This window comes from Mirounga angustirostris, unplaced genomic scaffold (genome assembly GCF_029215605.1).
Source record: "Mirounga angustirostris isolate CCGP_5_RB_7025 unplaced genomic scaffold, mMirAng1.0.hap1 SCAF_13, whole genome shotgun sequence".
Classification (NCBI taxonomy): domain Eukaryota; kingdom Metazoa; phylum Chordata; class Mammalia; order Carnivora; family Phocidae; genus Mirounga; species Mirounga angustirostris.
The window spans coordinates 8,579,669-8,606,013 of NW_026991721.1; the positions used below are offsets into that span (position 1 = coordinate 8,579,669).

Genomic DNA, 26,345 nt, shown 5'->3' on the forward strand with positions numbered 1-26,345 from the left:
TACCAAAACTGAACCAGGAAGAAATAGAAAGCCTGAACAGACCCATAACCAGCAAGGAAATTGAAGGAGTCATCAAAATCTCCCAACAAACAGGAGTCCAGGGCCAAATGGCCTCCTAGTGTAAATCTACCAAACATTTAAAGAAGAATTAATATCTAATCTTCCAAAGTTCTTTCAAAAACTAGAAATGGAAGGAAAATTTCCAAACTCTTTCTAGGAGGCCAGCATTACCTTGATCCCCAAACCAGACAAAGACCCCACCAAAAAGGAGAATTATAGACCAATATCCCTGATGAACAAGGATGCAAAAATTCTCACATAAATCCAAGCCAATAGGATCCAACAATACATTAAAAGGATTATTCACCATGACCAAGTGGGATTTATTCCTGGGCTGCAAGGGTAGTTGAACAACTGCAAATCAATCAGTGTGATACACCATGTCAATAAAAGAAAGGACAAGAACCATGTGATCCTCTCAATAGATGGAGAAAAAGCATTTGACAAAATACAGCATCTTTTCTTGATAAGAACTCTCTGCAGTGGACGGATAGAGGGAGTATACTGCAATATCATAAAAGCTATATTAAAAAACCCACAGTCCCGCTAGGGTCAGGAACACGACAGGGATGTCCACTCTCACCACTGCCATTCAACACATTATTGGAAGTCCTAGCCTCAGTAATCAGACAACAAAAAGAAATAGAGGCACCAATATTGGCAAAGGAGAAGTCAAACTTTCACACTTTTCAGAGGACATGATACTCTATGTAGAAAACCCAAAGACTCCAACAAAAAATAGCTACAACTGATACAGGAATTCAGCAAAGTCGCAGGATACAAAATCAATGCACAGAGAAGTCCGTTGCATTTCTATACACTAACAATGAGGCAGAAGAAAGAAACCAAGGAATCAATCCCACTTACAATTGCACCAAAACCCATAAGATACCTAGGAATAAACCTAACCAAAGAAGTAAAAGATCTGTACTCTGAAAACTAGAGAACACTTATGAATGAAATTCGGGAAGACATACGGAAATGGAAAACATTCCATGCTCATGGACTGGAAGAACAAACACTGTTAAAATGTCCATACGCCCAAGCAGTCCCCAGATTTAATGCAATCCCTAGCAAAATACCAACAGCATTTCTTTTTTCCCAGAGCTAGAACAAACAATCCTAAAATTTGTAAGGAACCATAAAAGACCACAATAGCCTAAGCCATCCTGAAAAAGAAAAAGCAGGAGGTATGACAATTACAGTTTTCATGTTATACTACAAAGCTATGGGTATCAAAACAGCAGGGTACTGGCACAAAAATAGACACACAGATCAAAAGAACAGGACAGAAAGCCCAGACACAAATCCACCATTATATCATCAATTAACTTTTGACAAGAAAGGCAAGCTATGCAACGGGAAACACACAATCTCTTCAGAAATGGGTGATGGGAAAACTGGTCAGCTACATGGAAAAGAATGAAACTGAACCACGTTCTTACACCATAGACAACAACGAACTCAACGGATTATAGACCTAAATGAGAGAAATCAATGTCTGTTGTTTAAGCCCCCTGGTCGGTGGTATGTCCTTCTAGCAGCCGGAGCAGTTAATCCAGGCTCCGGCTACACTGAGGTGCACCCCAGCCATTCACAGCTTTCCACCCGTTTCTTCTGGGAGGCCTGTATGTTTATTTTTGTTTTTTTGAGAGAGAGAGAGCAAACCCACACACGGAGAGGGGGGGAGCGGATGAAGGAGAGAGAATCCTAAGCAGGCTCCACACCCAGCATGGAGCCCAAATGGGGCCTGAGCCGCCTTGATCTCACGACTCTGAGATCATGACCTGAGCCAAAACCAAGAGCGGGAGCCTAACCCCCTGGGCCACCACCCAGGCGCCCCTGGAGGCCTGCATTCTTCTTCGCGGTGTGAGGATACACGAGGGGGAGGGGAGACACACCTGTGATGCATAAGAACAGGAACCGTGGGCCTGCCAGGGCCTGGGGCGCCAGCGGCTGGAACTGTGTGGGAGACTCTGGGCCATGAACGTGAGGCCGCCACCAGTGAGGGAAGGCACCCCATCCTCCCTGCTCCTCTCCCTTCCAGGAACGATTAGTATCTCTCTCTGCTCTCCACGTCCTTCCCCTGTCTGCTCGCTTTCGCGCCCAGGGCTCCTGCTTCCTCTCCCCTTGGGATTGCCCGGACCCCCAAGTCTCTGATCCCGCACCCCTCCTGTGGCCCGTCTTGTCGGGTCAGCTCAGCTGCACCTCTCCGCGCTGGGGACCACTCTCGGTCCCCCGCGTCCAGGTCCGGAGAGTCTGGTCGGCTCAGCGCGGCACCCGGCTCAGCGCTGCGCCCGGCTCAGCCTTCCGATTGGCTGCCACGGGTCAGGTGCTCTCATTGGGCCAATCGGCTCTGCCCCAGGGGGCGGGGTCACCTGGCTCAAACCCAGCCCCAGAGTTAAGTTTCACCAGGGGGAAATTGCCGGCGAGCGAAGCAGGGTCGGCACCCCCCGGTGACCGGGCCGCCCGGGGAGGGGGTGGGTCAGCACGAATCTTGGCCCCTCGAGAGCTGCTGGGAGCCTGGGTCTTGACCCAGGGAACATTCCTTGACAGAATTCCAGGCTGGAGCTCCCATCTCTCGTGAGATCTGATTCCCCAACCTACCGCTGCTATTTGGAAAAGAAAAGATTGGATTCCAACTCTTGTATTTATTTTTTTTTCATGTCTGGAATGTCCATTTCATTCGAAGGCATCAGGAGCAGTGAGGGAGAAGCAAGAGGGCTCTGTCCCTCCACCCCCACCCCTTACCTGGCCAGACCCCCTGTCTGTGCTGAGGGCCCAGCCCGTGGAGAGGAAGGGGGTCGGCACCTGCGAGGGGCCTGCTGTGGCCCCAGAACCATCTCTGTGAGCGGGAGCCTGGCCCCCACTGTGGCAAATCAGCTGGGCTGTCACCTTCCTGCGCACTTCTTGGGTTTCAGTTGCCACCTAATGCTAACCATGGAAATGTCTGCATGTCTTCGTGTGAGCCATTTCCCCAGGCCTCACCCTCAGCTGATAATGAAGCAAACCTCAGACCGAATTCCATCGTACACCAAGGCATTTATGAAACATGTGTTCACCAAGGAGGCACAGAGCCCCTCATCCAGCCTGCTCCGATGCTGGAGGTGCCAGCCCCTGGACGCTCACCTGCGTGGCTCACTCTTACGTGTGTGACTCTTGACCTCAGATCAGGTCTGGATCTCAGGGTTGGAGTTTGAGCCCTGCTTTGGGATCCATGCTGGGTGTGGAGTCTACTTTCAAAAGGAAAGTTTCCTATGTAGTTGTTATTAAAGAGTGTCTAAAGGAAACTGAAAGCAAAACCGTCACCTTTGGTATAAAAGTCCGTCCACACGCAGGAGAACAGCAGACTCCACCATGGCTGAGGTAAGTCCCTTTTTTAATTTTTGCATAACTTTCTATTTGCAGTTCTCCAGCAGTAGGCCACCCCCCTCTCATAAAGGCCTCCGTGTGGGTTCCTGGTGTTGGGCACTCTGAACTCCAGAGTTTGGAAAGGCTTTAGAAGGGTGTTATGGAAAAGTCTTGTTGTTTCAAAGTCCCTTTTCCTGCAGGACAGTGCGGGCTTCAGGCCCACTGAGCCTCCCCTGTCCTCTGGCTCAGCTCCCGGGGAAGGAGCTGGGTTGGGGTGGGAGCTTTGCCTGCCTGAGCTGGGAAGTATCTGTTGTGTGGGCCGAGGGGGGTGTCCCAGGACTTGGGAAGTGAGGGGATCCCCAATGTGCCTGTCTCCCTTGCTGGGGCAGGAGTTCAGTGCCTGCTCAGCTCTCTCCTCCTCTCTCCTCTTCCCTCCTTGGCATCTGTCCTGCCTCGGTAAGTATGCTTCCATTCCAGCCTTCTGACTCTGATCTCCCTTCCTGTCAGCCCTGATGTGCAGATTCACACGGTCCAGGCGGGGGCAGGCCGGCTGCGTGGTTGGGGTGCACTGAAGGGGAATGAGTTGAATCATGCAATTCGAGGAAATGAGGCCATTCTGGGAAAGAGCGGCCCACTCTGCACTCACCTGATCCCCTGGGGTGGGCCGAGGGCCTGATTGCTGAAAAAAAAAAAAAAACAAATACGCCCTTTGTTTCTTGGGCAGCCTCTCCTCCGGGCGGGGACTGGCGTCACATTTTACTGCCACCAGCCACTGTGCAGGGTGTCTGGGCCTGACCTTAGTTAGACATTGAACCCCAGAGTGAAAACTCCCCTTTTGATTTCAACGTGGAGATCATCCCTGGGCTTGCCGTGCCCTGGCTGAGGGAGGGGGGAGTCACTGGGCCCCGGGTCGTGGCCCCACTGACCCTCCAGCCCCTATTCCATGTGGATTTCCTCTGCCCCCATTCCAGGCCAGGCCCTTCACCGGATCCTGGGGAGGAAGGAGCTAGGCAGCACACAGGATCCTGCCCCAGTGGAGCTCAGAGCCCACAGGGAGGTGCAGACAGACACGGGGAATCCCAGCAGGACGTGATCCATGCAGGGGGAGGTGGCAGCTGAGCCAGGCTGGGGCCCTGAGAGCAGCTGCTCAGAGAGGGATGTCTGTGTGGGGGAGAAGAAGAAAGGAGGGGTGGGGAAGGTGACTGTGACCGAGACAGCCAGATGTGCAGAGGATCAGAGGCAGGGGCCAGCTCTGTGGTGAGGAGAAGGGCAAGCCAGTCAGCCTAGGGCCAGAGGGCAGGGAGGGTGAGGAGGGCTGAGGAAGGGCTGGTTGGAGGGCCTGTGAGCTGCCCACAGTGCATGCCCCGTGCCCTGATTCCAGGGGAAGTTCATGGCCAGATGTGCCCTTTCGGAAAGCCACAGTGGGTCTTGGGGAGACTGGGTGTGGGGTAGCATGCACAGATGGCCTGGTAAGAGGGGGGCGAATGTCAAGAAGATGTAGGGTCCCAGCACCTGTCTGGCTAAGTCGGAAGAGCATGCAACTCTTGAACTCAGGGTTGTGAGTCAAGCCCCATGTTGGGTGTGGAGATTATTGAATAAATAAAATTAAAAAAAAAACAAAGGCTGTGAGATCTCAGGGGCAGGCCCGGAGACTTCCCTAATGAATTCAGAGGGTGGGAAATGGACCAGGTGATGAATTCAGGAGAAACTCCCAGGGTCAGCGTTGGTTGTTGGATATTGGCATGACAAAGAGGGCTAAGGAAAGCTGACCCCAAGTCTCTGATTAGGTGGCCTGCAATGAGAGATAGAGGTTTGTGGTTTGCTGAGAGCAGGCACAGAAAGGGAGAGAAACTGAAACATTCTCAAATCAGATGCTGTGGCTCCAGGGGTGGAGTGGGGGGCACTGAGGAGCAGGAAATGGGTGTGGAGGGCGGGGAGGCAGGGCCAAATCAGGGGGAGAAGAGGCAGCTCAGTGCTGCCGAGCTGAGTGTTCTTGGCCAAGCCCCTCTCTCTCTGATCCTCAGTTACCCACCTGAAAATAGGGTGATGCTTCCTTCCCCTGGGGCTTCTGGAAAAGTGCCCACTGAGGCCTGCCATGTGCACGCTGGGAGCAAGCCCCCTCAGGGTCAGAAGCTGCCAGCCCTCCAGAGCCTCAGGTCCCCGGATGATGCCATCAGCCAATGTCTCTCAGGTTGGCATCTCCAAGGGCGGGTGTCCTGGGGCTGGAGGGGACAGTATCTGAGGAGGAGTAGGTACCTGGTGTGGCCATGGACAGTGAAGGTCAAGAGGTGTGAGGAGGACCTGTGAAGGGTAGAGAAGCTGGTGATTCTCCTCCCTGACTGCTGGGGAGGGTCTGGGGCTCCCAGGCTCAGTGAAGAGGTTTCCATGCAGGTGGTCATGTCTGCAGGCTCGGGAGCAGGTCTACAAAGCACCTGCACACGCTTGCTCACAGCCTCGGTGTGCACATGAGTACGCACAACACACACACGCAAACCCAACATATACACATACACAGATGTGTGCATAACAATGCCCAACACACAAGCGAAAACCCCATACACAACACAACAGCTGTGCACATGAGTATACCCGACATGCACATGCAAACCCAACATATACAGCACATGCTGATGTGCATGTTCAGGGAACACAACACACAGACACACATGTACCACATGTACATATACACACATGTGCTCCCTCACACATATCCCATACAACTGGAGCGTGTGCACATACAAACATAATAATATGCACACACCGAACCAATCTCCACTCTCCCATTCCACAAGGACCTTTTCTCTAGGCTTCTAGCCCCTGGTTGTGCAGAATCTCTAAAGTGACAGCAGGATGAGGACCCCACAGGGGCCAGGAGTTCCCTCCCACTGCAGGCTCTCACCAGGTGATGAACATCACCCAGTGGGGTCCCCAGGCCAAGCTGCAGGGCCCCAGCTGGGCACTCTACTGTTGCCTAGAAGCCCGCCTACACCATTTTGGGTTTTTGTGTTGCAGTTTTGTGAAGAACCCAAACCTGGAGACCTGATCCAGATTTTCCGCATTGGCTATGAGCACTGGGCCATCTATGTGGGAGACGGTTATGTGATCCATCTGACTTCTCCAAGTAAGCACTGTTGGAAATATTATTTTCAAAATATTTGTTACCATCATGAGAACAATTAGAAGAAAGTGCCGAGCAAGGGAAAACTGAGTTGGTTACTCCCTGAGCTTGCTTGAGCAGACCATACATCCATATTCCACTGGGTAATCGAGTGGAGTCCCATAGGTCTGGAGGCAGGGAAGTCAAGTAGAATGCACATTCCAAGGGTGGGATGAGATGAGGAGCCTCTGACTGCTGGGGGTGAACTCATGGTTACTGGTGGTCACATTTTCTAGATGACCTCCCCCAACACCAATATTTGGATTATCAAATGGAGATAATATTTACCTCCAAAGTTAAAGACGATGAAGAAATATATGGAAAGTAAACAGTGTGTGATCAAATAAATTTGATCTCTTTCTGAAATGTGTGAGTGTGCAAAATTGAACAAATAGTAAATACTTGACTATCACTGTTGAAAATGGCAAAATCTTTGAACAACCAACATGTTCAATAATAGGGCTTGACCAGATAGATGATCTATATCCATATGATGGAATACAATGACTGCATAAGCAATCATGACATTCACTGACTTAAAAAAAATTCACAGCTTGTTCAGTAAAAAGAGCAAAATCTATGAATGCTCCGATCACATTTGTGAAAAGACAAACAGCAAGACCTCAGTAGTGTACTCCCTCGGTCCTCTTTCTCGTCCTGCCCCTTCTCCCTCCCTCTCTCGCCTTCCCCTGCAGCTCCCGATGACCATGGTCGTGTCTTTGATTCCAGGTGAGATCCCGTGGGTTCGCTCCAGCATCACGTTCTCCGTTCTGAGCAGCAGAGCGGTAGTAAAACGGGAGCTCCTACGGGATGTGGTGGGAGGCTGCTGCTATAAGGTCAACAACCTCTTGGACAACAGGTATAGACCACGACCTGTGAACCAGATCATTTACTCTGCGAAGCAGATGGTTGGTCAGGAGATGGAATATAGTCTTCTGCACAAGAACTGTGAGCACTTTGTCACCAACCTGAGATATGGCGAGCCCAATAGCAGGCAGGTAAGGCCCTCTTTGAGACGATCCTTCTTCCTCCTGGAGGTCCCCTTGGGGTGGTGGTGACCAAGCTGTGCAGCCAGAGGGGAGAATCACCATGACCCACTGGCTGGGAGTCAGGATGTCTAAACTCAAATCTTCAATCAGCTTCTGAACCACTTGGGGTCTGTGGACAGGTCACTCCCTCCCTGGGCCTCAGTTTCCCCATGTGTAGGAGGAGGAGTTGGATGGAGGCCTTCTAGGATCCTTCACCTCTAGGATCCACCCTAAAGGCAGCTCTTGATGCCCCCAAAGATGTCAAGAAGAGTGTGGGCCAAGCCAGCACCAGGACAGGTGTCCTGAGGCCCCAGAGAGCACTTAGGCAAGGGATGCTCAAGGTGCACAGGCTTATGTATGAGCTCAAGGATTCATTTATGGAAGATGTGGGGCACAGCTTCCACGCCCACCCCTTCTGGCTTCCACGTTTGTTGTCCCCAAAACACACAGCTAATAAGTGGCAGAGGCAGGATTCCAACCCCAGCTGTCCTTCTCTAGAGTCTCTGCTCCATACACTGAACTGCAGCACCTGCAGGGCTAATCATTTAAAGTAGAGCATCACTACTACTCCAAGTTGGGTCATTTCTTTAAGGACTCGTAAAGAGCACCCCTGTGCCTGGCAGAACCAGGTGTGGGGGATGCAGCGAGGAACAAGACAAGTGACACACGTGAGGTCCTTGCTCTCCCGGGGGGCACAGGTGTGACATGGTCAGCATTCGAGAGCCGTTCCTGCGCCACCTCACACTGGCTGCAAGGGCTCCCTGATGGCCGCCAGGATCTCAGCCCTCCTGCCTTCATCTTCTTGTCCTTTCCACAATCGCCCTCTGGGGATTTAGGTGCTTTAAATACCTGCAGAGTGGATCGAGTTGCCCTGGGGCCCATGTACAACCCTGGCCTACTGGCTCCATGCAGCGGCTCTTTCCCCATCCAGTCCTCTTCTCCCCATTTCCCGGCCAATATTTGTTGACTCCTGAGTTTGTCAAGTGGGCCAAGGGGCACATGAGTGTCCTTAAGCTGAATGTTCTTGTTGAGTGTACAGCCCGTCCTCGGATTCCCGATTGACTGTGACCTCCCCTGTTCTCCCGCAGGTCCAGGACGCCGTTGTGACGGCTGGCATCGCAGGAGCCGGCTTGGCAGCCATGGGCCTCATTGGAACCATGTTCTTAAGAAACAAGCGGCAGAAGCAATGAGTTGAAGGGCCTGTCCCATCAGCAGTGACTTTATCCATTTAGGGGATCTGGTTGCCCCAGAGGTTTTGAGGTTTGGTCTGTGGATTTCACTCTGTTTTACAATAAGGCTTATTTTTACAGAATAAAATAAAGCCCAACAAGGGAGCACTTTACTGGAGGAGATGAAGCAAGAACTGGCTGGTGTGAAGTGTGTTGGGGTGCAGCTGGGCTCTGGGCCTGGCCACGCACGGTGGCGCCCTGGGCTTCGGCCCTTTTCTCTCCCTTTGTGTCTGTGTCTGTGTTCTTTGTCTTGCAGGAGCCAGTCTGGCTCCAGCTATTTCAAGTCATGGGTCTTTCTGGTTGTGGGGAGACGGGGGGGCAGCAAGGGAGACACACGGGCCTGGCCAATGGGCAAGAGCAGGACCCATCAGACAACTTGGACTGTTGGCCTGGGACTAGAGCCGACACGGCTTCTCGGACTCTGCAGCTGCAGTCTGTGGTTGTTCGGCGGAGTCTACACCAAACCAAAGCAAACGTCTGCCACGAGGAAAGTCAGTATAGGCTCTTGCCCATCTCGTGAAATCCTTTCTTAACTCCCTCTGCTCTCCACACCTTTCCTTGGCCTTGAATCTGGGGTTATATATAGGAGGACAGGGCAAGAGGAGGTAGCCTGCTTAAAGAGGCTACCACAAAGTCTTATAAGTAGTAGAGCACAAAATCAGAACTTTCAGAAGTCTGCTCTGGTAGGGATGTCCCTGGCTGAAAAGCACTCAGGTGGCAAAGCAGGGCAGAATCCCAGGTGGTCTCGGGATCCCCAAGGTCACAGAAAGAACGGGGGCACCTGAGTGCTGCAGAGTTCCCAAACATCGGAGCAGAGAAGCCGGCTGCAAACAGTGATCCTGGTGCCGGCTTTCTCCTCCGGGTTGCCAGAAATCAGGAACAGGGTCAGGAGACTGCTCTCCCAGCAGGGGCCCAGCAGGCTGCAGAAACATGGGGAGACCCCATCCCTCCCCCTGGAGGAGTGGGGGAGGTGCCCACCACAACAGTCCTGAAAGTTTGGAGGATTGGTGGGCCTGAGATAAAAACGCTGAGTCAGATGCCGGGTGAACACAAAGTGAGGAGGGAAACCATGGAGACAAGAGTGGTTGCTTGTCTGTGAGGGTGCACTGAAGAGTGGGGGGTGGAGCTTTCAGCTCTGGGGCTAGAGATCTGGGCTATGCCATTTTCATCCGCCCATTGGTGCTGAGAGCCTAAAAGGAACAAAGGAGAGGCACCCAGTGGAGTCTGGAGTCACGTACACTGAGCCCAGCCCCCTGGCAAAGGAGAGCAAATCCCACTTGGGAAGGACACCTGAGAATCAGCACAACAGGGGCCTCCCCCAGAGACCAGCAGGAACATCACTCAAACACCAAGTTTACACATCATAGAGAACTGCAAAGCTTCAGCTCCTGGGGAAAACAGTATATAGCATTTATGGGGTCTTTTATTATTATTTTTATTCCTTAGTCCTTCAGTGTTATGTTTTCAGCTATTTTCTTATTCTTTCAATACTTTTTTATTCTTCTTAAGTTTTTATTATATATATACAATCTCTATATTTTATTTTTGGTTTCTTTTCATTGTTTTTTATTTTATTTATGGATATCTGTAAGTTTTGCTTTCTTTCCTATTTCAAGATCTAGTTTCCTGTAGCAAGCAGACCAAAACACACCCAATATCTAGTTTTTTGTTTTGTTTCTTGTTTGATTTTTCCTTCTTTTGTTTTGTGTCTGTTTTTCATTCTGTTGTTTTTATTATTATTGTCTTTTCTCTTTCTTTCTTCTATTCTTTTCTGGACAAAATGATGAGACAGAAAAATTCACCCTAAAAGACAGAACAGGAGGTAGTACTCACTGCTAGGGATTTAATCAATATGGATATAAGATGTCTGAAGTAGAACTTAAAACAAAGATTATAGAGATACTAGCTGGGCTTGAAAAAGCATAGAAGACACTAGAAAATCCCTTCCTGTAGAATTCAAAGAACTAAAATCTAGTCAGGCCCAAATTAAAAATGCTATTGCGGAGATGCAGTCCCAAACAGAGGCTCCAAAATTGAGAATAAGTGAGGCAGAAGAGAGAGTCAGTCAGTGATATAGAGGATAAAACGATGGAAAGCAAGGAAGCTGAAAAGAAGAGAAAAAGACCACTGCTGAATCTCGAAGGGAGATGTCAAGAACTCAGTAATTCCATAAGTGAAATAATATCCGGATAGTAAGGGTCCCAGAAGACGAAGAGAAGGAGAGAGGGGCAGAAGGTTTCTTTGAACAAATTATAGCTGAGAACTTCCCTAATTGAATAGAAACAGACATCAAGTCCAGGAAGCCAGAGAACCCCCCTCAAAATCAGTAAGAATAGGACAACACTTCGACATACACTAGTGAAGCATGCAAATTCAAAGATAAAGAGAAAATCATGAAAGCAGTTTGGGACAAAAGGTCCTTAACCTACCAGTGTAGAAACATAATGCTGGCAGAAACCTATCCACACAGACCTGGCAGGCTAGAAAGGACTGGCAGGATATATTCAGGGTGCTAAATGGGAAAAATATGCAGCCAAGAAGACTCAGTCCAGCAAGGCTGTCATTCAGAATAGAAGGAGAGATAGAGTTTCCAGGAGAAACAAAAACTAAAGGAACTTGTGAACACTAAACTAGCCCTGCAAGGAATATTAAAGGGAATTCCTTGAGCAAAGAGAGAGCCCAAAAGTAACAAAGACCAGAAAGGAGTTGAGACAATCTACATGAACTGCCACTTTACAGTTAATACAATGACACAAAATTCATATCTTTCAATAGTTACTCTGAATGTAAATGGGCTAAATGTCCCAATCAAAAGACAGAACGTAACAGATTGGATAAAAAAGCAAACCCATAGATATGCTGTCTGCAAGAGACTCATTTTAGGCCCAAAGACAACTCTAGATGGAACGTGAAGGGGTGGAAAACCATTTATCATGTTAATGGATCAGAAGAAAGCCGTGATGGCAATCCTTACATCAGATTAATTAGATTTCAAACCAAAGTCTGTAATTAGGAATGAGGAAGGACACTATATCATAATTAAAAGGTCTATCCAACAAGAAGATCTAACAATTGTAAATATCTATGCCTCTTACTTGGCAGCAGCCAATTATATAAGCCAATTAGTAACAAAACCAAAGAACCAGATGGATAATAACACAATAATAGTAGGGAACTCTAACACCCCAGTCACAGCAATGGACAGATCATCTAAGCAGAAGATGAACAAGGAAACTAGGGCTTTCACTGACACACTGGACCAGATGGACTTCACAGTATATTCAACTTCACAGTATATTCAGAACATTCCATCCCAAAGCAGCAGAATACACATTCTTCTCGAGTGCACATAAAACATTCTCCAGAATAGACCAGATACTGGGTCACAAATCAGGTCTCAACCAGTACCAAAAGACTGGGATCATTCCCTGCCTATTTTTGGACTATAGTGCTTTGAAGCTGGAACTCAACCACAAGAGGAAAATTGGAAAGAACTCAAATGCATGAAGGCTAAAGAGCTTCCTACTGAAGAATGAATGGGTCACCCAGGAAATTAAAGAAGAATTTAAAAAATTCATGGAAAGAAATGAAAATGGAAATGAAAACACAGCTGTTCAAAATCTTTGGGATGCAGCAAAGGTGGTCCTAAAAGGGAAGCAATACAAGCCTTTCTCGAGAAAGAAGAAAGCCCTCAAATACACATCCTAAGCTTACAGCTAAAGGAGCTGGAGAAAGAACAGCAAATAAAGCCTAAACCCAGCAAGAGAAGAGAAATAATAAAGATCAGAGCGGAAATCAATGAAATAGAAACCAAAAGAACAGTAGAACAGATCAACAAAACTAGGAGCTGGTTCTTTGAAAGAATTAATAATATTAATAAACCCTAGCCAGACTTCTCAAAAAGAAAAGAGAAAGGACCCAAATAAATAAAATCATGAGTGAAAGAGGAGAGATCACAACCAACACCAAAGAAATACAAACAATTATAAGAGAATATTATGAGCAACTATATGCCTACAAATTAGGCAATCTGGAAGAAATGGATGCATTCCTAGAGACTATAAACTACCAAAACTGAACCAGGAAGAAATAGAAAACCTGAACAGACCCATAACCAGCAAGGAAATTGAAGCAGTCATCAAAAATCTCCCAACAAACAAGAGCCCAGGGCAAATGGCTTCCCAAGGGAATTCTACCAAACATTTAAAGAAGAATTAATACCTATTGTTTTGATACTCTTTCAAAAAATGGAAATGGAAGGAAATTTTCCAAACTCTTTCTAGGAGGCCAGCATTACCTTGATCCCCAAACCAGACAAAGACCCCACCAAAAAGGAGAATTACAGACCAATATCCCTGATGAACAAGGATGCAAAAATTCTCACATAAATCCTAGCCAATAGGATCCAACAGTACATTACTGTTAACAGTAATAATAACAAAGGATTATTCACCATGACCAAGTGGGATTTATTCCTGGGCTGCAAGGGTAGTTCAACATCTGCAAATCAATCAGTGTGATACACCACGTTAATAAAAGAAAGGACAAAACCATATGATCCTCTCAATAGATGCAGAAAAAGCATTTGACAAAATACAACATCCTTTATTGACAAAGACTCTCTGCAGTGGTAGGATAGAGGGAGTATACCACAACATAAAAGCTATAGTAAAAAACCCACAGTGAATATCATCCTCAATGGGGAAAAACTTAGAGCTTTCCCCCTAGAGTCAGGAACATGACAGGGATGTCCACTCTCACCACCGCCATTCAACACATTATTGGAAGTCCTAGCCTCAGCAATCAGACAACAAAAAGAAATAGAGGCACCAATATTGGCAAAGGAGAAGTCAATCTTTCACTCTTTTCAGAGGACATGATACTCTATGTAGAAAACCCAAAGACTCCAAAAAAAATTGCTAGAACTGATACAGGAATTCAGCAAAGTCACAGGATACAAAATCAATGCACAGAGAAGTCCGTTGCATTTCTATACACTAACAATGAGGCAGAAGAAAGAGAAATCAAGGAATCAATCCCACTTACAATTGCACCAAAACCCATAAGATACCTAGGAATAAACCTAACCAAAGAAGTAAAAGATCTGTACTCTGAAAACTAGAGAACACTTATGAATGAAATTCAGGAAGACATACGGAAATGGAAAACATTCCATGCTCATGGACTGGAAGAACAAACACTGTTAAAATGTCCATACGCCCAAGCAGTCCCCAGATTTAATGCAATCCCTAGCAAAATACCAACAGCATTTCTTTTTTCCCAGAGCTAGAACAAACAATCCTAAAATTTGTAAGGAACCATAAAAGACCACAATAGCCTAAGCCATCCTGAAAAAGAAAAAGCAGGACGTATGACAATTACAGTTTTCATGTTATACTACAAAGCTATGGGTATCAAAACAGCAGGGTACTGGCACAAAAATAGACACACAGATCAAAAGAACAGGACAGAAAGCCCAGACACAAATCCACCATTATATCATCAATTAACTTTTGACAAGAAAGGCAAGCTATGCAACGGGAAACACACAATCTCTTCAGAAATGGGTGATGGGAAAACTGGTCAGCTACATGGAAAAGAATGAAACTGAACCACGTTCTTACACCATAGACAACAACGAACTCAACGGATTATAGACCTAAATGAGAGAAATCAATGTCTGTTGTTTAAGCCCCCTGGTCGGTGGTATGTCCTTCTAGCAGCCCGAGCAGTTAATCCAGGCTCCGGCTACACTGAGGTGCACCCCAGCCATTCACAGCTTTTCACCCGTTTCTTCTGGGAGGCCTGTATGTTTATTTTTGTTTTTTTGAGAGAGAGAGAGAGCAAACCCACACACGGAGAGGGGGGGAGCGGATGAAGGAGAGAGAATCCTAAGCAGGCTCCACACCCAGCATGGAGCCCAAATGGGGCCTGAGCCGCCTTGATCTCACGACTCTGAGATCATGACCTGAGCCAAAACCAAGAGCGGGAGCCTAACCCCCTGGGCCACCACCCAGGCGCCCCTGGAGGCCTGCATTCTTCTTCGCGGTGTGAAGATACACGAGGGGGAGGGGAGACACACCTGTGATGCATAAGAACAGGAACCGTGGGCCTGCCAGGGCCTGGGGCGCCAGCGGCTGGAACTGTGTGGGAGACTCTGGGCCATGAACGTGAGGCCGCCACCAGTGAGGGAAGGCACCCCATCCTCCCTGCTCCTCTCCCTTCCAGGAACGATTAGTATCTCTCTCTGCTCTCCACGTCCTTCCCCTGTCTGCTCGCTTTCGCGCCCAGGGCTCCTGCTTCCTCTCTCTCCCCTTGGGATTGCCCGGACCCCCAAGTCTCTGATCCCGCACCCCTCCTGTGGCCCGTCTTGTCGGGTCAGCTCAGCTGCACCTCTCCGCGCTGGGGACCACTCTCGGTCCCCCGCGTCCAGGTCCGGAGAGTCTGGTCGGCTCAGCGCGGCACCCGGCTCAGCGCTGCGCCCGGCTCAGCCTTCCGATTGGCTGCCACGGGTCAGGTGCTCTCATTGGGCCAATCGGCTCTGCCCCAGGGGGCGGGGTCACCTGGCTCAAACCCAGCCCCAGAGTTAAGTTTCACCAGGGGGAAATTGCCGGCGAGCGAAGCAGGGTCGGCACCCCCGGTGACCGGGCCGCCCGGGGAGGGGGTGGGTCAGCACGAATCTTGGCCCCTCGAGAGCTGCTGGGAGCCTGGGTCTTGACCCAGGGAACATTCCTTGACAGAATTCCAGGCTGGAGCTCCCATCTCTCGTGAGATCTGATTCCCCAACCTACCGCTGCTATTTGGAAAAGAAAAGATTGGATTCCAACTCTTGTATTTATTTTTTTTTCATGTCTGGAATGTCCATTTCATTCGAAGGCATCAGGAGCAGTGAGGGAGAAGCAAGAGGGCTCTGTCCCTCCACCCCCACCCCTTACCTGGCCAGACCCCCTGTCTGTGCTGAGGGCCCAGCCCGTGGAGAGGAAGGGGGTCGGCACCTGCGAGGGGCCTGCTGTGGCCCCAGAACCATCTCTGTGAGCGGGAGCCTGGCCCCCACTGTGGCAAATCAGCTGGGCTGTCACCTTCCTGCGCACTTCTTGGGTTTCAGTTGCCACCTAATGCTAACCATGGAAATGTCTGCATGTCTTCGTGTGAGCCATTTCCCCAGGCCTCACCCTCAGCTGATAATGAAGCAAACCTCAGACCGAATTCCATCGTACACCAAGGCATTTATGAAACATGTGTTCACCAAGGAGGCACAGAGCCCCTCATCCAGCCTGCTCCGATGCTGGAGGTGCCAGCCCCTGGACGCTCACCTGCGTGGCTCACTCTTACGTGTGTGACTCTTGACCTCAGATCAGGTCTGGATCTCAGGGTTGGAGTTTGAGCCCTGCTTTGGGATCCATGCTGGGTGTGGAGTCTACTTTCAAAAGGAAAGTTTCCTATGTAGTTGTTATTAAAGAGTGTCTAAAGGAAACTGAAAGCAAAACCGTCACCTTTGGTATAAAAGTCCGTCCACACGCAGGAGAACAGCAGACTCCACCATGGCTGAGGTAAGTCCCTTTTTTAATTTTTGCATAACTTTCTATTTGCAGTTCTCCAGCAGTAGGCCACCCCCCTCTCATAAAGGCCTCCGTGTGGGTTCCTGGTGTTGGGCACTCTGAACTCCAGAGTTTGGAAAGGCTTTAGAAGGGTGTTATGGAAAAGTCTTGTTGTTTCAAAGTCCCTTTTCCTGCAGGACAGTGCGGGCTTCAGGCCCACTGAGCCTCCCCTGTCCTCTGGCTCAGCTCCCGGGGAAGGAGCTGGGTTGGGGTGGGAGCTTTGCCTGCCTGAGCTGGGAAGTATCTGTTGTGTGGGCCGAGGGGGGTGTCCCAGGACTTGGGAAGTGAGGGGATCCCCAATGTGCCTGTCTCCCTTGCTGGGGCAGGAGTTCAGTGCCTGCTCAGCTCTCTCCTCCTCTCTCCTCTTCCCTCCTTGGCATCTGTCCTGCCTCGGTAAGTATGCTTCCATTCCAGCCTTCTGACTCTGATCTCCCTTCCTGTCAGCCCTGATGTGCAGATTCACACGGTCCAGGCGGGGGCAGGCCGGCTGCGTGGTTGGGGTGCACTGAAGGGGAATGAGTTGAATCATGCAATTCGAGGAAATGAGGCCATTCTGGGAAAGAGCGGCCCACTCTGCACTCACCTGATCCCCTGGGGTGGGCCGAGGGCCTGATTGCTGAAAAAAAAAAAAAAACAAATACGCCCTTTGTTTCTTGGGCAGCCTCTCCTCCGGGCGGGGACTGGCGTCACATTTTACTGCCACCAGCCACTGTGCAGGGTGTCTGGGCCTGACCTTAGTTAGACATTGAACCCCAGAGTGAAAACTCCCCTTTTGATTTCAACGTGGAGATCATCCCTGGGCTTGCCGTGCCCTGGCTGAGGGAGGGGGGAGTCACTGGGCCCCGGGTCGTGGCCCCACTGACCCTCCAGCCCCTATTCCATGTGGATTTCCTCTGCCCCCATTCCAGGCCAGGCCCTTCACCGGATCCTGGGGAGGAAGGAGCTAGGCAGCACACAGGATCCTGCCCCAGTGGAGCTCAGAGCCCACAGGGAGGTGCAGACAGACACGGGGAATCCCAGCAGGACGTGATCCATGCAGGGGGAGGTGGCAGCTGAGCCAGGCTGGGGCCCTGAGAGCAGCTGCTCAGAGAGGGATGTCTGTGTGGGGGAGAAGAAGAAAGGAGGGGTGGGGAAGGTGACTGTGACCGAGACAGCCAGATGTGCAGAGGATCAGAGGCAGGGGCCAGCTCTGTGGTGAGGAGAAGGGCAAGCCAGTCAGCCTAGGGCCAGAGGGCAGGGAGGGTGAGGAGGGCTGAGGAAGGGCTGGTTGGAGGGCCTGTGAGCTGCCCACAGTGCATGCCCCGTGCCCTGATTCCAGGGGAAGTTCATGGCCAGATGTGCCCTTTCGGAAAGCCACAGTGGGTCTTGGGGAGACTGGGTGTGGGGTAGCATGCACAGATGGCCTGGTAAGAGGGGGGCGAATGTCAAGAAGATGTAGGGTCCCAGCACCTGTCTGGCTAAGTCGGAAGAGCATGCAACTCTTGAACTCAGGGTTGTGAGTCAAGCCCCATGTTGGGTGTGGAGATTATTGAATAAATAAAATTAAAAAAAAAACAAAGGCTGTGAGATCTCAGGGGCAGGCCCGGAGACTTCCCTAATGAATTCAGAGGGTGGGAAATGGACCAGGTGATGAATTCAGGAGAAACTCCCAGGGTCAGCGTTGGTTGTTGGATATTGGCATGACAAAGAGGGCTAAGGAAAGCTGACCCCAAGTCTCTGATTAGGTGGCCTGCAATGAGAGATAGAGGTTTGTGGTTTGCTGAGAGCAGGCACAGAAAGGGAGAGAAACTGAAACATTCTCAAATCAGATGCTGTGGCTCCAGGGGTGGAGTGGGGGGCACTGAGGAGCAGGAAATGGGTGTGGAGGGCGGGGAGGCAGGGCCAAATCAGGGGGAGAAGAGGCAGCTCAGTGCTGCCGAGCTGAGTGTTCTTGGCCAAGCCCCTCTCTCTCTGATCCTCAGTTACCCACCTGAAAATAGGGTGATGCTTCCTTCCCCTGGGGCTTCTGGAAAAGTGCCCACTGAGGCCTGCCATGTGCACGCTGGGAGCAAGCCCCCTCAGGGTCAGAAGCTGCCAGCCCTCCAGAGCCTCAGGTCCCCGGATGATGCCATCAGCCAATGTCTCTCAGGTTGGCATCTCCAAGGGCGGGTGTCCTGGGGCTGGAGGGGACAGTATCTGAGGAGGAGTAGGTACCTGGTGTGGCCATGGACAGTGAGGGTCAAGAGGTGTGAGGAGGACCTGTGAAGGGTAGAGAAGCTGGTGATTCTCCTCCCTGACTGCTGGGGAGGGTCTGGGGCTCCCAGGCTCAGTGAAGAGGTTTCCATGCAGGTGGTCATGTCTGCAGGCTCGGGAGCAGGTCTACAAAGCACCTGCACACGCTTGCTCACAGCCTCGGTGTGCACATGAGTACGCACAACACACACACGCAAACCCAACATATACACATACACAGATGTGTGCATAACAATGCCCAACACACAAGCGAAAACCCCATACACAACACAACAGCTGTGCACATGAGTATACCCGACATGCACATGCAAACCCAACATATACAGCACATGCTGATGTGCATGTTCAGGGAACACAACACACAGACACACATGTACCACATGTACATATACACACATGTGCTCCCTCACACATATCCCATACAACTGGAGCGTGTGCACATACAAACATAATAATATGCACACACCGAACCAATCTCCACTCTCCCATTCCACAAGGACCTTTTCTCTAGGCTTCTAGCCCCTGGTTGTGCAGAATCTCTAAAGTGACAGCAGGATGAGGACCCCACAGGGGCCAGGAGTTCCCTCCCACTGCAGGCTCTCACCAGGTGATGAACATCACCCAGTGGGGTCCCCAGGCCAAGCTGCAGGGCCCCAGCTGGGCACTCTACTGTTGCCTAGAAGCCCGCCTACACCATTTTGGGTTTTTGTGTTGCAGTTTTGTGAAGAACCCAAACCTGGAGACCTGATCCAGATTTTCCGCATTGGCTATGAGCACTGGGCCATCTATGTGGGAGACGGTTATGTGATCCATCTGACTTCTCCAAGTAAGCACTGTTGGAAATATTATTTTCAAAATATTTGTTACCATCATGAGAACAATTAGAAGAAAGTGCCGAGCAAGGGAAAACTGAGTTGGTTACTCCCTGAGCTTGCTTGAGCAGACCATACATCCATATTCCACTGGGTAATCGAGTGGAGTCCCATAGGTCTGGAGGCAGGGAAGTCAAGTAGAATGCACATTCCAAGGGTGGGATGAGATGAGGAGCCTCTGACTGCTGGGGGTGAACTCATGGTTACTGGTGGTCACATTTTCTAGATGACCTCCCCCAACACCAATATTTGGATTATCAAATGGAGATAATATTTACCTCCAAAGTTAAAGACGATGAAGAAATATATGGAAAGTAAACAGTGTGTGATCAAATAAATTTGATCTCTTTCTGAAATGTGTGAGTGTGCAAAATTGAACAAATAGTAAATACTTGACTATCACTGTTGAAAATGGCAAAATCTTTGAACAACCAACATGTTCAATAATAGGGCTTGACCAGATAGATGATCTATATCCATATGATGGAATACAATGACTGCATAAGCAATCATGACATTCACTGACTTAAAAAAAATTCACAGCTTGTTCAGTAAAAAGAGCAAAATCTATGAATGCTCCGATCACATTTGTGAAAAGACAAACAGCAAGACCTCAGTAGTGTACTCCCTCGGTCCTCTTTCTCGTCCTGCCCCTTCTCCCTCCCTCTCTCGCCTTCCCCTGCAGCTCCCGATGACCATGGTCGTGTCTTTGATTCCAGGTGAGATCCCGTGGGTTCGCTCCAGCATCACGTTCTCCGTTCTGAGCAGCAGAGCGGTAGTAAAACGGGAGCTCCTACGGGATGTGGTGGGAGGCTGCTGCTATAAGGTCAACAACCTCTTGGACAACAGGTATAGACCACGACCTGTGAACCAGATCATTTACTCTGCGAAGCAGATGGTTGGTCAGGAGATGGAATATAGTCTTCTGCACAAGAACTGTGAGCACTTTGTCACCAACCTGAGATATGGCGAGCCCAATAGCAGGCAGGTAAGGCCCTCTTTGAGACGATCCTTCTTCCTCCTGGAGGTCCCCTTGGGGTGGTGGTGACCAAGCTGTGCAGCCAGAGGGGAGAATCACCATGACCCACTGGCTGGGAGTCAGGATGTCTAAACTCAAATCTTCAATCAGCTTCTGAACCACTTGGGGTCTGTGGACAGGTCACTCCCTCCCTGGGCCTCAGTTTCCCCATGTGTAGGAGGAGGAGTTGGATGGAGGCCTTCTAGGATCCTTCACCTCTAGGATCCACCCTAAAGGCAGCTCTTGATGCCCCCAAAGATGTCAAGAAGAGTGTGGGCCAAGCCAGCACCAGGACAGGTGTCCTGAGGCCCCAGAGAGCACTTAGGCAAGGGATGCTCAAGGTGCACAGGCTTATGTATGAGCTCAAGGATTCATTTATGGAAGATGTGGGGCACAGCTTCCACGCCCACCCCTTCTGGCTTCCACGTTTGTTGTCCCCAAAACACACAGCTAATAAGTGGCAGAGGCAGGATTCCAACCCCAGCTGTCCTTCTCTAGAGTCTCTGCTCCATACACTGAACTGCAGCACCTGCAGGGCTAATCATTTAAAGTAGAGCATCACTACTACTCCAAGTTGGGTCATTTCTTTAAGGACTCGTAAAGAGCACCCCTGTGCCTGGCAGAACCAGGTGTGGGGGATGCAGCGAGGAACAAGACAAGTGACACACGTGAGGTCCTTGCTCTCCCGGGGGGCACAGGTGTGACATGGTCAGCATTCGAGAGCCGTTCCTGCGCCACCTCACACTGGCTGCAAGGGCTCCCTGATGGCCGCCAGGATCTCAGCCCTCCTGCCTTCATCTTCTTGTCCTTTCCACAATCGCCCTCTGGGGATTTAGGTGCTTTAAATACCTGCAGAGTGGATCGAGTTGCCCTGGGGCCCATGTACAACCCTGGCCTACTGGCTCCATGCAGCGGCTCTTTCCCCATCCAGTCCTCTTCTCCCCATTTCCCGGCCAATATTTGTTGACTCCTGAGTTTGTCAAGTGGGCCAAGGGGCACATGAGTGTCCTTAAGCTGAATGTTCTTGTTGAGTGTACAGCCCGTCCTCGGATTCCCGATTGACTGTGACCTCCCCTGTTCTCCCGCAGGTCCAGGACGCCGTTGTGACGGCTGGCATCGCAGGAGCCGGCTTGGCAGCCATGGGCCTCATTGGAACCATGTTCTTAAGAAACAAGCGGCAGAAGCAATGAGTTGAAGGGCCTGTCCCATCAGCAGTGACTTTATCCATTTAGGGGATCTGGTTGCCCCAGAGGTTTTGAGGTTTGGTCTGTGGATTTCACTCTGTTTTACAATAAGGCTTATTTTTACAGAATAAAATAAAGCCCAACAAGGGAGCACTTTACTGGAGGAGATGAAGCAAGAACTGGCTGGTGTGAAGTGTGTTGGGGTGCAGCTGGGCTCTGGGCCTGGCCACGCACGGTGGCGCCCTGGGCTTCGGCCCTTTTCTCTCCCTTTGTGTCTGTGTCTGTGTTCTTTGTCTTGCAGGAGCCAGTCTGGCTCCAGCTATTTCAAGTCATGGGTCTTTCTGGTTGTGGGGAGACGGGGGGGCAGCAAGGGAGACACACGGGCCTGGCCAATGGGCAAGAGCAGGACCCATCAGACAACTTGGACTGTTGGCCTGGGACTAGAGCCGACACGGCTTCTCGGACTCTGCAGCTGCAGTCTGTGGTTGTTCGGCGGAGTCTACACCAAACCAAAGCAAACGTCTGCCACGAGGAAAGTCAGTATAGGCTCTTGCCCATCTCGTGAAATCCTTTCTTAACTCCCTCTGCTCTCCACACCTTTCCTTGGCCTTGAATCTGGGGTTATATATAGGAGGACAGGGCAAGAGGAGGTAGCCTGCTTAAAGAGGCTACCACAAAGTCTTATAAGTAGTAGAGCACAAAATCAGAACTTTCAGAAGTCTGCTCTGGTAGGGATGTCCCTGGCTGAAAAGCACTCAGGTGGCAAAGCAGGGCAGAATCCCAGGTGGTCTCGGGATCCCCAAGGTCACAGAAAGAACGGGGGCACCTGAGTGCTGCAGAGTTCCCAAACATCGGAGCAGAGAAGCCGGCTGCAAACAGTGATCCTGGTGCCGGCTTTCTCCTCCGGGTTGCCAGAAATCAGGAACAGGGTCAGGAGACTGCTCTCCCAGCAGGGGCCCAGCAGGCTGCAGAAACATGGGGAGACCCCATCCCTCCCCCTGGAGGAGTGGGGGAGGTGCCCACCACAACAGTCCTGAAAGTTTGGAGGATTGGTGGGCCTGAGATAAAAACGCTGAGTCAGATGCCGGGTGAACACAAAGTGAGGAGGGAAACCATGGAGACAAGAGTGGTTGCTTGTCTGTGAGGGTGCACTGAAGAGTGGGGGGTGGAGCTTTCAGCTCTGGGGCTAGAGATCTGGGCTATGCCATTTTCATCCGCCCATTGGTGCTGAGAGCCTAAAAGGAACAAAGGAGAGGCACCCAGTGGAGTCTGGAGTCACGTACACTGAGCCCAGCCCCCTGGCAAAGGAGAGCAAATCCCACTTGGGAAGGACACCTGAGAATCAGCACAACAGGGGCCTCCCCCAGAGACCAGCAGGAACATCACTCAAACACCAAGTTTACACATCATAGAGAACTGCAAAGCTTCAGCTCCTGGGGAAAACAGTATATAGCATTTATGGGGTCTTTTATTATTATTTTTATTCCTTAGTCCTTCAGTGTTATGTTTTCAGCTATTTTCTTATTCTTTCAATACTTTTTTATTCTTCTTAAGTTTTTATTATATATATACAATCTCTATATTTTATTTTTGGTTTCTTTTCATTGTTTTTTATTTTATTTATGGATATCTGTAAGTTTTGCTTTCTTTCCTATTTCAAGATCTAGTTTCCTGTAGCAAGCAGACCAAAACACACCCAATATCTAGTTTTTTGTTTTGTTTCTTGTTTGATTTTTCCTTCTTTTGTTTTGTGTCTGTTTTTCTTTCTGTTGTTTTTATTATTATTGTCTTTTCTCTTTCTTTCTTCTATTCTTTTCTGGACAAAATGATGAGACAGAAAAATTCACCCTAAAAGACAGAACAGGAGGTAGTACTCACTGCTAGGGATTTAATCAATATGGATATAAGATGTCTGAAGTAGAACTTAAAACAAAGATTATAGAGATACTAGCTGGGCTTGAAAAAGCATAGAAGACACTAGAAAATCCCTTCCTGTAGAATTCAAAGAACTAAAATCTAGTCAGGCCCAAATTAAAAATGCTATTGCGGAGATGCAGTCCCAAACAGAGGCTCCAAAATTGAGAATAAGTGAGGCAGAAGAGAGAGTCAGTCAGTGATATAGAGGATAAAACGATGGAAAGCAAGGAAGCTGAAAAGAAGAGAAAAAGACCACTGCTGAATCTCGAAGGGAGATGTCAAGAACTCAGTAATTCCATAAGTGAAATAATATCCGGATAGTAAGGGTCCCAGAAGACGAAGAGAAGGAGAGAGGGGCAGAAGGTTTCTTTGAACAAATTATAGCTGAGAACTTCCCTAATTGAATAGAAACAGACATCAAGTCCAGGAAGCCAGAGAACCCCCCTCAAAATCAGTAAGAATAGGACAACACTTCGACATACACTAGTGAAGCATGCAAATTCAAAGATAAAGAGAAAATCATGAAAGCAGTTTGGGACAAAAGGTCCTTAACCTACCAGTGTAGAAACATAATGCTGGCAGAAACCTATCCACACAGACCTGGCAGGCTAGAAAGGACTGGCAGGATATATTCAGGGTGCTAAATGGGAAAAATATGCAGCCAAGAAGACTCAGTCCAGCAAGGCTGTCATTCAGAATAGAAGGAGAGATAGAGTTTCCAGGAGAAACAAAAACTAAAGGAACTTGTGAACACTAAACTAGCCCTGCAAGGAATATTAAAGGGAATTCCTTGAGCAAAGAGAGAGCCCAAAAGTAACAAAGACCAGAAAGGAGTTGAGACAATCTACATGAACTGCCACTTTACAGTTAATACAATGACACAAAATTCATATCTTTCAATAGTTACTCTGAATGTAAATGGGCTAAATGTCCCAATCAAAAGACAGAACGTAACAGATTGGATAAAAAAGCAAACCCATAGATATGCTGTCTGCAAGAGACTCATTTTAGGCCCAAAGACAACTCTAGATGGAACGTGAAGGGGTGGAAAACCATTTATCATGTTAATGGATCAGAAGAAAGCCGTGATGGCAATCCTTACATCAGATTAATTAGATTTCAAACCAAAGTCTGTAATTAGGAATGAGGAAGGACACTATATCATAATTAAAAGGTCTATCCAACAAGAAGATCTAACAATTGTAAATATCTATGCCTCTTACTTGGCAGCAGCCAATTATATAAGCCAATTAGTAACAAAACCAAAGAACCAGATGGATAATAACACAATAATAGTAGGGAACTCTAACACCCCAGTCACAGCAATGGACAGATCATCTAAGCAGAAGATGAACAAGGAAACTAGGGCTTTCACTGACACACTGGACCAGATGGACTTCACAGTATATTCAACTTCACAGTATATTCAGAACATTCCATCCCAAAGCAGCAGAATACACATTCTTCTCGAGTGCACATAAAACATTCTCCAGAATAGACCAGATACTGGGTCACAAATCAGGTCTCAACCAGTACCAAAAGACTGGGATCATTCCCTGCCTATTTTTGGACTATAGTGCTTTGAAGCTGGAACTCAACCACAAGAGGAAAATTGGAAAGAACTCAAATGCATGAAGGCTAAAGAGCTTCCTACTGAAGAATGAATGGGTCACCCAGGAAATTAAAGAAGAATTTAAAAAATTCATGGAAAGAAATGAAAATGGAAATGAAAACACAGCTGTTCAAAATCTTTGGGATGCAGCAAAGGTGGTCCTAAAAGGGAAGCAATACAAGCCTTTCTCGAGAAAGAAGAAAGCCCTCAAATACACATCCTAAGCTTACAGCTAAAGGAGCTGGAGAAAGAACAGCAAATAAAGCCTAAACCCAGCAAGAGAAGAGAAATAATAAAGATCAGAGCGGAAATCAATGAAATAGAAACCAAAAGAACAGTAGAACAGATCAACAAAACTAGGAGCTGGTTCTTTGAAAGAATTAATAATATTAATAAACCCTAGCCAGACTTCTCAAAAAGAAAAGAGAAAGGACCCAAATAAATAAAATCATGAGTGAAAGAGGAGAGATCACAACCAACACCAAAGAAATACAAACAATTATAAGAGAATATTATGAGCAACTATATGCCTACAAATTAGGCAATCTGGAAGAAATGGATGCATTCCTAGAGACTATAAACTACCAAAACTGAACCAGGAAGAAATAGAAAACCTGAACAGACCCATAACCAGCAAGGAAATTGAAGCAGTCATCAAAAATCTCCCAACAAACAAGAGCCCAGGGCAAATGGCTTCCCAAGGGAATTCTACCAAACATTTAAAGAAGAATTAATACCTATTGTTTTGATACTCTTTCAAAAAATGGAAATGGAAGGAAATTTTCCAAACTCTTTCTAGGAGGCCAGCATTACCTTGATCCCCAAACCAGACAAAGACCCCACCAAAAAGGAGAATTACAGACCAATATCCCTGATGAACAAGGATGCAAAAATTCTCACATAAATCCTAGCCAATAGGATCCAACAGTACATTACTGTTAACAGTAATAATAACAAAGGATTATTCACCATGACCAAGTGGGATTTATTCCTGGGCTGCAAGGGTAGTTCAACATCTGCAAATCAATCAGTGTGATACACCACGTTAATAAAAGAAAGGACAAAACCATATGATCCTCTCAATAGA

General features: G+C 48.7%; 2 protein-coding genes across 3 annotated transcripts; both read left to right on the top strand.

The window, feature by feature from the left end:
* Positions 1-2,564: 2,564 nt before the first annotated feature.
* On the top strand, positions 2,565-8,959 carry LOC135362291 (phospholipase A and acyltransferase 4-like). 2 transcript variants are annotated; one of them, XM_064576264.1, is made up of 4 exons: positions 2,565-3,426; positions 6,424-6,532; positions 7,298-7,566; positions 8,685-8,959. In XM_064576264.1, exons 1-4 carry the CDS (start codon positions 3,418-3,420, stop codon positions 8,784-8,786), a joined length of 489 nt encoding a protein of 162 aa, XP_064432334.1. In that variant the 5' UTR covers positions 2,565-3,417; the 3' UTR covers positions 8,787-8,959. The 2 variants fall into 2 exon arrangements, with proteins under 2 accessions (XP_064432334.1, XP_064432333.1); XM_064576263.1 differs by lacking the exon at positions 2,565-3,426 and adding an exon at positions 5,564-5,602.
* Positions 8,960-15,470: 6,511 nt separating this feature from the next.
* On the top strand, positions 15,471-21,908 carry LOC135362293 (phospholipase A and acyltransferase 4-like). The gene is made up of 4 exons (XM_064576266.1): positions 15,471-16,375; positions 19,373-19,481; positions 20,247-20,515; positions 21,634-21,908. Exons 1-4 carry the CDS (start codon positions 16,367-16,369, stop codon positions 21,733-21,735), a joined length of 489 nt encoding a protein of 162 aa, XP_064432336.1. The 5' UTR covers positions 15,471-16,366; the 3' UTR covers positions 21,736-21,908.
* Positions 21,909-26,345: the final 4,437 nt, after the last annotated feature.